This window comes from Eucyclogobius newberryi, unplaced genomic scaffold, assembly GCF_026437365.1.
Source record: "Eucyclogobius newberryi isolate DKJ021-1_F unplaced genomic scaffold, fEucNew1.0.hap1 SCAF_6, whole genome shotgun sequence".
Lineage (NCBI taxonomy): Eukaryota > Metazoa > Chordata > Actinopteri > Gobiiformes > Gobiidae > Eucyclogobius > Eucyclogobius newberryi.
Genome location: NW_027316278.1, coordinates 17,557,240 through 17,567,941, shown reverse-complemented (window position 1 = coordinate 17,567,941; position 10,702 = coordinate 17,557,240). Strand labels below are relative to the sequence as shown.

Below are 10,702 nucleotides of genomic sequence, written 5' to 3'. Positions count from 1 at the left end.
TGGCGTCAGTGTTGAACAGGACAAGAAGCAGGAAGTAGCTTCTATTTTGTTTTGTCGAGCAAAGGCCGTGACCAAAGACATTAGCCTTAGATTTACACTTTCTTCATATCGTTCACAGCTCGATCTCTTTGAATATAAGTTGCTTTCAAGGTAAGTGGTACATTACCGGTCATTTGGTTGAAACAAGTTTGTTTTTTTACTTCCACATTTCTGCAAAGTTTAGACCCATGTTATTACAGGCCTAAAGTAACACAAGAAAGTATCAGGTTTTATTTCTTTACTTATATGTGCACTATGTATTTTACGTAGCCTACGTAACTGATCTGTTTAGCTTTTATTCATATCATTTTATTATTTTTAATGAAAGATCCTGCATTCTGACCGAGCCGGGTCGCCTCTCCACAGCCCTGACCTGTAAGCTTGGCCTGCTGGTGTTATTTTACTGTGAAACTGACAGTCAGAGCAAAGCATTACGCCTCCATGGAGACGAGCAGGTGGCAAACTCCACCTGTAAAGTGACAGTGAACCTTTAAAAGTAGAATCCACAGCTTTTCATAAAACGAAAGAAGAGCATTTTATAGAAAGGTTCAAAATGTTGTTAAATGTTTTGATGACAAGTTTGAGGATATTTGGCTCATCTTTCGATTATTGATTTCTTTATTCAGTCATAACATCAACACACATTTAGACAAACAGTAGGGCTGCAACAAGTTAATCATTTCATCAAAACTAATCGATTATTGAGATCATTTTCAACTAATTTAGAAATTGAATAATTGTTATTTGGACTATAAACAGATTCCCAAAACATGCCATGTGTGAGAGAAGATGTTTTATGACTCAGGAATTACAGGAATTACATGAACATGACACAGGATACGTGTAATTTTGTCTGTCCTATAGTTCATCAGGCTAACGTCAAGTAGCGACATTTTATCTTCATCTGGGTCAAAGTTAGGCGGTTAGCGCTCTTGCCTCCCAAGAAGGAGATCATGGGTTCGATTCCCGGACCAGACCAACATCACATGATCTCTCTGGGTGGAGTCTGCATGTCCTCCCCGTGTTACCGTGGGCTCTCTCCGGGTTCTCCGGCTTCCTCCCACCGTCCAAAGACATGCATGTGTTAGGCAAAAATTGGTAACTCTAAAAAAATTGGCCCTAGTGAATGAATGTGGGAGTGAACTGTCTGTAATGTCTCTGTGTTGGCCCTGCGATAAGTTGGCCACTGTCCAGGATGTACCCCGCCTAAGGCCCGAAGTCACTGGGATAGGCTCCAGTCACCCGCGACCCCGAAAGGGAACAAGCGGTAGAAAATGGATGGATGGATGGATGGGTCAAAGTTAATTCTAAATAACTAATGGATTGATAGCGGGAATAATCACTGGACTAATCGATGAGCAAAATGATCATTAGTTGTAGCCCAGAAACAGTTACAAACAATAGATCCCAGTTCCAAATCTTTCAGTGTGGACTTAAACTGACTTTATAAATCAGTCCTTTCAGTTTCCCGATCTTTTCTACCTCGTTCCATGTTGAGGGAGCAGAATATTCAAATGCCACTTTACCAGTGTCCGTACAGTAAGTAACAGAGTCTTGAGATCGTGGAGAATACTGTACATTTGTTTTGTTTTTTGTAGAATACAAGCTGAGATGTGGAAGGAGCGGACACACAATACCTTTAGTAACTAAACGTGTGCAGTTCACAGTGGTGAGTCTTTACAGTTTGTGATAACTCGCAGATAGTAAACGGCATGCCATTTTTATACCAGTTTCATTCATGCTTTCATTTTCCACTGCTTGTCCATTAGAGGTCGCGTGTGACTGGGATAGGCTCAGTGACCTTTGATCGTAATCAATTTTAATAGCTGGGTTATGGTATTCATATCAGTAATGTCAGAAACTAATCCAAGATGAGCAAAAACACTGCTGCATTAAGATTGTAGTAGAGTTGCAACTAACTATTATTTTGTTCGTCGGTTAGTCTAGCGATTATCATTTTTGACTCCATTTTTCCCACACAGAGCTGAACTCAGGACGTCCTGGTGGAGATTATTTTAAATTTACACATTTCCCCCTGTCATTTTTATCTCTTTTCAGATCATGGCATGTTTTGGAGCGTGTTGACCAGTTAACGATTATTCAGTTACATACTCGGTAATCGTTTAGTCTCTATGACGATGGATTGTAGAACTCGTAGTGACGCTTTGATTATGATCAATGTCTTGCAGTGGAAGTAGCAGAATGCCTCTGTATGGAGCCTCGAAGGGAGACCAGAAGAAACCGCCGCCCGGACAGAAAGAGGCTCCCGGGTGGATGAACGGCTCCAGCACCACAGATGAAGAGGGCGGCGCTCTTTCCCTGACCCGCCTCTGTCTTCTCAGTCTGGCTGACAATATGAATACTGTGTGGGTGAAAGACTACGCAGACAAGTACTTGAATCACTACTTATTCAGACACATAATGGGACCGTTCAATGTGCTGTGTGAGTATTGCATGTTTCGCAGTGACTAGTTTTCACTTTTATACACTAAATATGTCTGGATTGTATGTGTATATTTGTTTATTTTGTCTTTTGTGGTGCATCCAGGCGCTGACCTTGTGGAGGATCTAATTAAGCTGCTGTGTCTGAAAAAGAAATTGTCCCGGGCTGCCCTGGATTTGCTGCTGGTTCCACAGTTACGCACTCTGTCTCTTCCAAACTGTCCCGGCCTGGTCACACCTGCTGTTTGTGACCAGATCGCGGCGCGTTGCCAGGTCAGTAACCTCATTTTTACCACACGAGATGAATAATAAGCTCACTTTATTTATTCATTGGTTATTTACAACATTTAAAGAACCACAACAAATATGAAATCAATATTGTATCATAATTACCTGTACCTCAAATATGATCAGTCCATTTGTCTCCTGTATGTTGCAGCTTCTCTCCTCTCTGGATTTCTCTGGAGCACAGCAGCTGTCCTCAAAAGTCCTGTCACAGACCTTTTCTTCTTTAACCAAAGTGCGCTTCCTCTCTTTGGCTGGAACGAACACTGATAAAAGTGTCCTTAGAGTGATCGTCCAAAACCTCCCCCTGCTGTGCCAACTGGACATATCCCAGTGTCATTTGGTTTCTCCTACTGATTTACTTCTTCTCACTTCTGTGTCGTCTCACACAAGCTGCCCTTCAACATCAACTTCATGCGTTAACTCGTCATCAGTCATTGCTGCTGGTCCTCCTCTACCTCTCAACAGCCTGCTGGCTTTAGATATTGGTTTTGAGGAGCAAAATGGGGACGCTGTAGCTGTCGCAGCGTACCTTCTTCTCACACTATCAAGCTTAGAAAAACTAGCCGTTGAAGGTATTGCACAGGCATGTCAACTTATTTTGCATGAAAGATTTGACCAGACGGATATGTTCTCTCTCAAACATGAAGTCGCCTCTTTGAAAGCGGTTTGGATGCAAGGACATGCCCTCGACTTCAGTAAGGGCGAGGATGGGTTGAAAAACTGTTATTTGCAAGAGAATAATCAGTTTACTCTGAGGCTGAAGGATGTCAACATACTTTCTTGTGAGTCGTTGGAAAGTCTTGGTCATTTGTGCCCAGAAATCAGCAGTGTATCCATCAACGCTGACTATCCTCACACTATCCAAACTGCTGAAGTGACACATTTAACTAAAGCCCTGAAGAGTTTCTCAGGCCAGTTAAAGAGGCTGTCTTTACAATATTCAGACTTTTTGCTGAATCTGGTCGACACCGTGTGTGTTGTAGGTTCCTCTCTGCTTTCGCTCACTCTGGAAGGGGTCAAAACAAACCGCTCGTCTTATTCTTCTCTGCTGACAATTCTCCAGGCTTGTCCTAAGCTGAGAGAATTATCCCTCTCACTTGAACCTTTTCACTCGTTCGCACTTGACATTGCTCCGAATCGCCCAATAGATTGGAATAGACTACATCTGCCAGACCTTCACAGGCTATCACTACAGTAAGAATGTATTATCATGCTATGTTTGTTATTTGCTCTTTATACAGTCTTATATATTAGTGTACAACATTGTATATCCAATTACAAATATTACAAATTATCTTTCAGCACGAGTTTTGTTTTGTGCTGTAATTTATTCATTACAATGCATTTCTTTTTGTAGGTTTTCGTATGACCATAGCCAAATGAAACCCCACATCACACAGAGCTCGTTGCTCACGACGATAATCGCGTGTCTCCTGGCACACTCCTCCCGCCTTCAAAACGTTTCACTGATCTCCTTGCCTTGTCCTCTGAACTGTGTTTTTCGAGAATTGGTACGTCGAGTCAACTGGAACCAATTTGACTCGTCGCCTCTAAGATGTCTGCAGCACCTCGACCTACAGAGAACTGATGTGAGGATGGACACCGTAAATGACTTAATTTGTCAGTGCAAGAGACTGAATTTTGTGAACATCAGTTTCTGCTGGAATATCAGTCAGTCAGAGTGGATAAACAAAGTGAGATCTGGCAAAGTAGAAGTTGTGTGGATGTAGGCATGACAAATAATTACACGTAACAACTCCAAAGAACTCTTTTACACTTTTACGCTTTGATACAGATTTGACATTGTACAGACACAAAAAATCTGCCTGCCTGTCTTTCCCCCCATCTCGCTGGCATCCTCTAGGCCTACCTGTTTTATAAGCATGAAAAATAACATAAATGTAAAAAAATGCTTGTGTAAGCAAAGGACCCACATTATTGTATGGATCACATTTCATTTAGCTTTATTTTTGTCATATTAAAACAATTTAAAATGTCTTTCAATAAGAATTATTTGTGTTAAATCCAGGCTCACTATGGGAATGCAATGATGCATGGAACTAACCCTGGGGTGTCCAAACTTTTTTCACTGAGGGCAGCATTTTGAAACTTATATGGAGCAGAGGGCCTCAAGTCAACCATTCGAAATGTTGCATTTTACATAGTTTTGATGCGCCTCGACACCTTTTATTAATGTTCCAAAGACTTGGAACATTAATATTAGGTTGGTATAACAAACATGTTTGAATTTTTCCAATTTTACAGTAAAATGTACTACTTTTTGTTGGGCCAACTTTGAAAGCAAACAAAAATTGAACTGAGGATTACATTGTCCTCCGGGCCCTGATCCAAGTGAACTTCAGTGATTGGGCGGTGTTTCATTTACGTATTGTACATAGAACCGGTCCATCCAGAGCCTAAACCGAACGCACCCGTGTGGAAGCGTTGAACTGTAATGAGAAAGGCTAGAGGAACATGATATTATATTACCGTCACATTTGCGGCGGCCATTTTGTGATGGTAGGTAGAGCTTAATTCAAATAGCAAATAATGTGCAAATGGGGCCGAAAAGTAAAGTTGACACATAATGGCCTTTATTTATTTATTTATAATTAGAAATAGGAATAATTCTGTTTAATATATGTTACTTTTATAAAAGCGGTTGTTGCTTTTTTTTTTTTTTTTTTTTTTTGCAATCTAGATTTTTTTTCACATTAGTATGGTAGTAAATGGGCATTAGATAAAGGACTTTTTTAATGAATCGTTCAGAGAAATGTGTAATTTAAAAGTCCTGCGGTCCGTTCGTCCGTTACAATCAGAACATGGCTGCTGGCTCTGGATGCTGGTTACGGTGAAGACCTTTCTAGTGTTCTGTGTTCAATGTTCTTGCGATCCACCACGTCACGTGACGTAAACCCATGTGACGTAAACCCATGCGTAAGGTAAAGCTGCCACATATGCGCTTTAGCCAGTGGTTAGCATACATGGATCTAGCATACCGGGGCCCAAAAATGTCTGTATAACATTGTTCGGATTACGATTGAGAGCCAATTTGTTTTGTAAGTACATTACAGCATAAAACAATCGTATTGTTTGATTAGGGATAACGTAAATTCCTGGTATTTTGTAACAATAACAATGGTATTTTTGGCACGCCATGCATATCTTTGATGTTCACAGCAAATTATGTCATAAAGCAGGAAAAGCTGAGCGTTAAGTTCTAGCGGGCTGTTGTTGCTGTTGTTGGTTTTTGTCAAATAATATAAACCCGATGGTCTTAACGGAGCCTTCATCCTAGGACTGGTAGCTGTGCCTCCATCGTTAGACGATAATGCCATCACAAACCTCCGCCAGAGCTTTGATTACTGCATGTAATCTCGGTTTATCAAATATTGTCTGTCTGTTTATTTACAGAACATGGACGTAAACAGCAGGAATCTGGTCGAGTGGTGGAGACAAGTTGTGCCCTTCACCCCTTCACAACAATGTTAATATAATCGAAGACAGTAAGCAACATGGGAAGGTTTGTGTTCTTCACTGTTTGTTTGATATCATCCCTGACACGAACAGTGCATTACTAATCCATCTCTCTGCCTTTTTATTTTGACAGGATAAGTTTCTCATGCCTTTTCCCAGCATCATGGCATTTCAGTCTGTCCTCACAAGTTCTTCCACGACTTCTGATTCCTTCTTTCAGGCAGTGGATAGTTGTAGGTGTCATTTTTGGTCTTGTAGGGCTACTGTACATGCTGCTTGCTACTGGAAAGGGTCCCGTCATCTGGCACTCTAAAGATACTCACTTTCACAGGTATATCGCTACTTTTAATTATGGTCTCTCTGCTAAACATTCTGAAAGCGAAATGTTGTATAATATCTCCTGTACGTGAGATACAGAAGAATAAATAAGTTCTAGTTAATACATTTTAAGGACACAATTGGCATTCCTAAATTTGCTCTTTATCTGTGTGATTTTTTTTTTTTTTTTTAAAGGCACCTGGCAAGGGTGACTGATATCGATGCAACTGACACAAGCAACCCAAATCTGAATTACGGTCTGGTGGTGGACTGTGGCAGCAGTGGCTCAAGAATATTTGTGTATTGTTGGCCTCGGCACAATGGCAACCCCCATGAGCTGTTAGACATTCGGCAAATGAGAGATGAGCACCGAAAACCAGTGGTCATGAAGATAAAACCAGGTGATATTTTTTTGTATAATCTTGATATTGTTGCATTGTTTGAGTTCCTGTTTCTTGCACTAAATGTGACTGTACTGCCGAAATGTCGGTCTTGTTTGGAAGATTAGACTGTAAACTTTCTGCTCTTTTTGTCAGCCTTTAGTAACCAATTTTACTATAGAAGATCTATTTTTTTGTATATTTTGCAACTCCAAAAGAACAATTGCAATATACTCAATATTTCAATATTTTCAATCTTTCTTTACAAATGTTTTCCAGGCATCTCTGAATTGTCCAAAACACCTGAAAAAGCCAGTGATCACATCAAACCACTGTTAGACTTTGCAGTCCAACACATTCCCAAACATAAGCACCAAGAAACACCATTGTACATATTGTGTACAGCTGGAATGAGAATACTTCCTGAAAGGTATGTCTCATTTTGGCTGAAAATACATTAGAAGAGATCCTTCAAATGGCGAAAAGTTATAAGATAAGATCAGATATGTTGACTGATGTGTTTTTCTTGTTCAAACTTAGCCAACAAGAAGCACTTCTTGAGGATTTGCGAACAGATATTCCAGTTGACTTTAACTTCCTTTTCTCTGATTCCCACGTGGAAGTAATCTCTGGGAAACAAGAAGGCATGTTTTTAATTTGTTCATTAATTAACCTTGGCTACTGAAAAGTCATCACTTATCTTCTTCATAAAGGTGTTTATGCATGGATTGGCATCAACTTTGTCCTGGGAAGATTTAATCATGTACATAATGGTAAGCATTAATATATTTATATTATTTTTAAGGATCAAAAGTTACAGGCTTTTTTCGTGACATATTTCAGGAGACGCCGTAGTTGAGGTAAACGTCCCAGGTGGTGACCAGCAGGAGGCGCTGGTGAGGAAAAGGACTGCTGGTGTCCTGGACATGGGTGGAGTCTCCACACAAATCGCTTATGAAGTGCCCAAAACTGTAAGCTTTGCCTCTCCACAGCAGGTTATTATTCACAACCAATTCTGTTTTTTTTTTCTCACTCACTATTTGTTCTTGTCCTTCTCCAACCTCTGTCACTTCCTGATTAAAACACATCTGCCATTATTGTCCTGTGGAGATGAATTCCTCTCCATCACTGTGAGATTGCTGCATGGCAAGCTAATATGTTTACATTAAAAAAGTTGGTGAAACTAGGGGATTTTTATGGATATTGTATTTTCAAAGTCTGTACAACAATAGAAACTGTTCATTTGTAAATGCATTTTTTGTCGCATGATGGTTTCTGAACTAAATTCAAAGCCTTTTATTGCACTCTGAAATGCTATTCCATTAACACTACGGTATTTTTTTAGGAGGAAGTTGCAAAAAATTTACTGGCTGAATTCAACTTGGGATGTGATGCACACCGCACAGAGCATGTTTATAGAGTTTATGTCTCTACGTTCTTGGGTTTTGGTGGCAATGCAGCTCGTCAAAGATATGAGGAGAACATAATCAGAACTTCTATTTCGCGTAACAAGTAAGAAATAGAAATCATAAAACATGTTTTTGTTCTCTAGCGGATTACTGTGTTTTACTTGTTTTGACCTCATTCCCCAGGCTTTTAGATGAGCATTATGGTGAAACAGTGGACTCTCCATTCCTCGATCCTTGTCTACCTGCTGAAATGGAGGATGCTATTGGGTCCTCAACTAAGAAGTTCTTTGTAAGAGGGACTGGGAACTTTGACGAGTGCAGACATCTCCTCCAGCCATACCTAAACCGCACCAACAAGACTCAAACGTCTCTTAGTGGTGTTTATCAGCCCATTATTGACTTCAACAACAGCCAGTTTTATGGCTTCTCTGAATTCTACTATTGCACAGAGGATGTGCTGCGAATGGGTGGAGATTATAATGCTGCCAAGTATACACAGGCTGCCAAGGTAAATGGTGTCTGTACCAGCTGTTTTAATTCTGAATTGTGATTTATTATATTAGATGTTTTACTTTTCCAGAATTATTGTGCCACTGAGTGGAAGACACTGAAAGAGCGCTTTGATGCTGGATTGTATGCCTCACATGCTGATTTTCATAGACTAAAGTAAGTAGCTTGAATATAAACCCTTTTTTTTTTTTTTTTAAACTAGTTTTTAAATGTGTTTATTTCTCTAGGTACCAGTGCTTCAAGTCTGCATGGATGTACGAGGTTTTGCACACAGGCTTCTCTTTCCCAAGCAACTATCAACATCTCAAGACCGCCCTTCTAGTTTATGATAAAGAAGTCCAATGGACTTTAGGAGCAATACTTTACCGAACAAGGTTCCTACCTTTGAGGTGAGCTCTGTCTATGTACAAGTACCACAATGTTTTGATAGGGCTCAGCTTTTATCAAACTTGCAGATGAAACAGATTTTTGACGATGCAACATATTTTATTTAGGGATATAACAATAATACATTTAAGTCTTAACAAATGACTGGATCTAATTATTGCATTATATATAAGTATATACTCTTGTTTCTGTTCAGGGATATCCAGCAGGAAAGCCTCAAAGGATTACACTCCCACTGGCGGCACAGCTTTTCTTTTTTCAACAACCACTACTTATTCTTGGCCTGTTTCTTCATTGTGTTGCTTTCGATTATGCTGTACTTACTGCGACTTCGACGAATCCACCGGCGCACAGCTCAGCATTGCAGCCCTTCTACCTCACTGTGGCTGGAAGCAGGCCTTGGGTCACCCACGCTGCCTATTAACCTCTAAATTTTGTAGAGCATAAAGCTTGGACAGCATGCCTGGCTTTCTGAAGCCCCTTCTTCTTGGTCTTGACTCATTTGCTTGTTGGACAAGCTTTTAAAATCGACCTCTAATATATGCTGGTTTGTGACGTTTGACAGATTATGGAGACACCTAAAGGAGATTTGCTGATGTCTCTGGCATATCCGAGCCAATGTTGGATGTGATAATAAATTATTTCTGAAGCATTATAAATTCAATGATGTGGCAAACTTTAGATTTATTTTAATTTTAATGTATAACAAATTCACAATGAGCCTTTTTGCAAAGTCTGGTTTATTTATCTGTATGGTACTTGGCTTACTTTTACCTTTTTTAGGTATGTTGCATGATTGTGTCTTTTTTATTACTGTAAAATACAGTAATTTGTCATATTTTATACAAACAACAAATGCAATTCAAGGTGTTGAAGGACTTGTAGTAACCTGTTTCTGCACTGCAGTTCTTGTTTTAAGTTAAAATTGTGAGTCACTTGTGCAATATACTGTATGTCTTGTCACTGTCTTTAGAGATGGGTTTTGGAGGGCTTCATTTATAGAATCTACTTTCATTAAGTGGAACTTATTGAGGTAAACACAAGCAGTTTATTTATGCGACATGTTTTCACAGAATGCAAAATTAAAGGTTTAACTGTTTCCTTTGTGTTTAGTATTCTGTGGCACTCCCGTCCATGACTTTGCAATTCTTCACAGATAAGGCCACATAGTTACTGTGTTAATATTTTACATAATGCCACACTTTTTAACCTGTAGGCTTTTAATAAAACGTAAAAAAAAGTATTAAAACAACCACCACGCATGTAAAAAACTATAAGCCTACACTTTATTGTCGGGTTTGCTCAGTTTACGCTTAATTGTAGAAACCCCATTCATGAAGTCCCAAGCCTACAAGTTTGATGGGTCCCGTTAAGGAAGCACTTCTAATTGGCCGGTCCGCGCTAAGCACACGCCCCCTCTGCAAGTATGCGCGAGGCGATTAGCCGAGCGCT

The 10,702-nt window shown here is 39.8% G+C and overlaps 2 protein-coding genes across 3 annotated transcripts; both read left to right on the top strand.

The window, feature by feature from the left end:
• Positions 1-50: 50 nt before the first annotated feature.
• Positions 51-4,700, top strand: LOC140347169 (uncharacterized). Its single transcript, XM_072433518.1, has 5 exons — positions 51-150; positions 2,229-2,482; positions 2,588-2,754; positions 2,921-3,963; positions 4,127-4,700. The coding sequence occupies exons 2-5, from the start codon at positions 2,242-2,244 to the stop codon at positions 4,497-4,499; spliced, it is 1,824 nt and encodes a 607-aa protein (XP_072289619.1). The 5' UTR covers positions 51-150; positions 2,229-2,241; the 3' UTR covers positions 4,500-4,700.
• A 1,050-nt stretch (positions 4,701-5,750) lies between these two features.
• entpd4 (ectonucleoside triphosphate diphosphohydrolase 4) lies at positions 5,751-10,349 on the top strand. 2 transcript variants are annotated; one of them, XM_072432745.1, is made up of 13 exons: positions 5,751-5,828; positions 6,184-6,292; positions 6,380-6,577; positions 6,760-6,965; positions 7,224-7,374; positions 7,485-7,588; positions 7,658-7,717; positions 7,788-7,915; positions 8,290-8,456; positions 8,537-8,861; positions 8,934-9,019; positions 9,091-9,252; positions 9,447-10,349. In XM_072432745.1, exons 2-13 carry the CDS (start codon positions 6,285-6,287, stop codon positions 9,679-9,681), a joined length of 1,830 nt encoding a protein of 609 aa, XP_072288846.1. In that variant the 5' UTR covers positions 5,751-5,828; positions 6,184-6,284; the 3' UTR covers positions 9,682-10,349. The 2 variants fall into 2 exon arrangements, with proteins under 2 accessions (XP_072288846.1, XP_072288844.1); XM_072432743.1 differs by having other exon boundaries at positions 5,752-5,828; positions 7,788-7,939.
• The last annotated feature ends 353 nt before the right edge of the window (positions 10,350-10,702 follow it).

What these genes read in the sequence shown, in the direction of transcription:
- entpd4 (XM_072432743.1), top strand. An exon ending in AAAGATACTCACTTTCACAG is followed by an intron (nt 6,578 to 6,759) that starts GTATATCGCTAC and finishes TTTTTTTTAAAG; the next exon opens with GCACCTGGCAAGGGTGACTG. An exon ending in ATTTAATCATGTACATAATG is followed by an intron (nt 7,718 to 7,787) that starts GTAAGCATTAAT and finishes GACATATTTCAG; the next exon opens with GAGACGCCGTAGTTGAGGTA.
- LOC140347169 (XM_072433518.1), top strand. Translation starts at nt 2,242, where the DNA reads ATGCCTCTGTATGGAGCCTCGAAGGGAGACCAGAAGAAACCGCCGCCC. An exon ending in GGGACCGTTCAATGTGCTGT is followed by an intron (nt 2,483 to 2,587) that starts GTGAGTATTGCA and finishes TGGTGCATCCAG; the next exon opens with GCGCTGACCTTGTGGAGGAT. An exon ending in CTTCACAGGCTATCACTACA is followed by an intron (nt 3,964 to 4,126) that starts GTAAGAATGTAT and finishes TTCTTTTTGTAG; the next exon opens with GTTTTCGTATGACCATAGCC.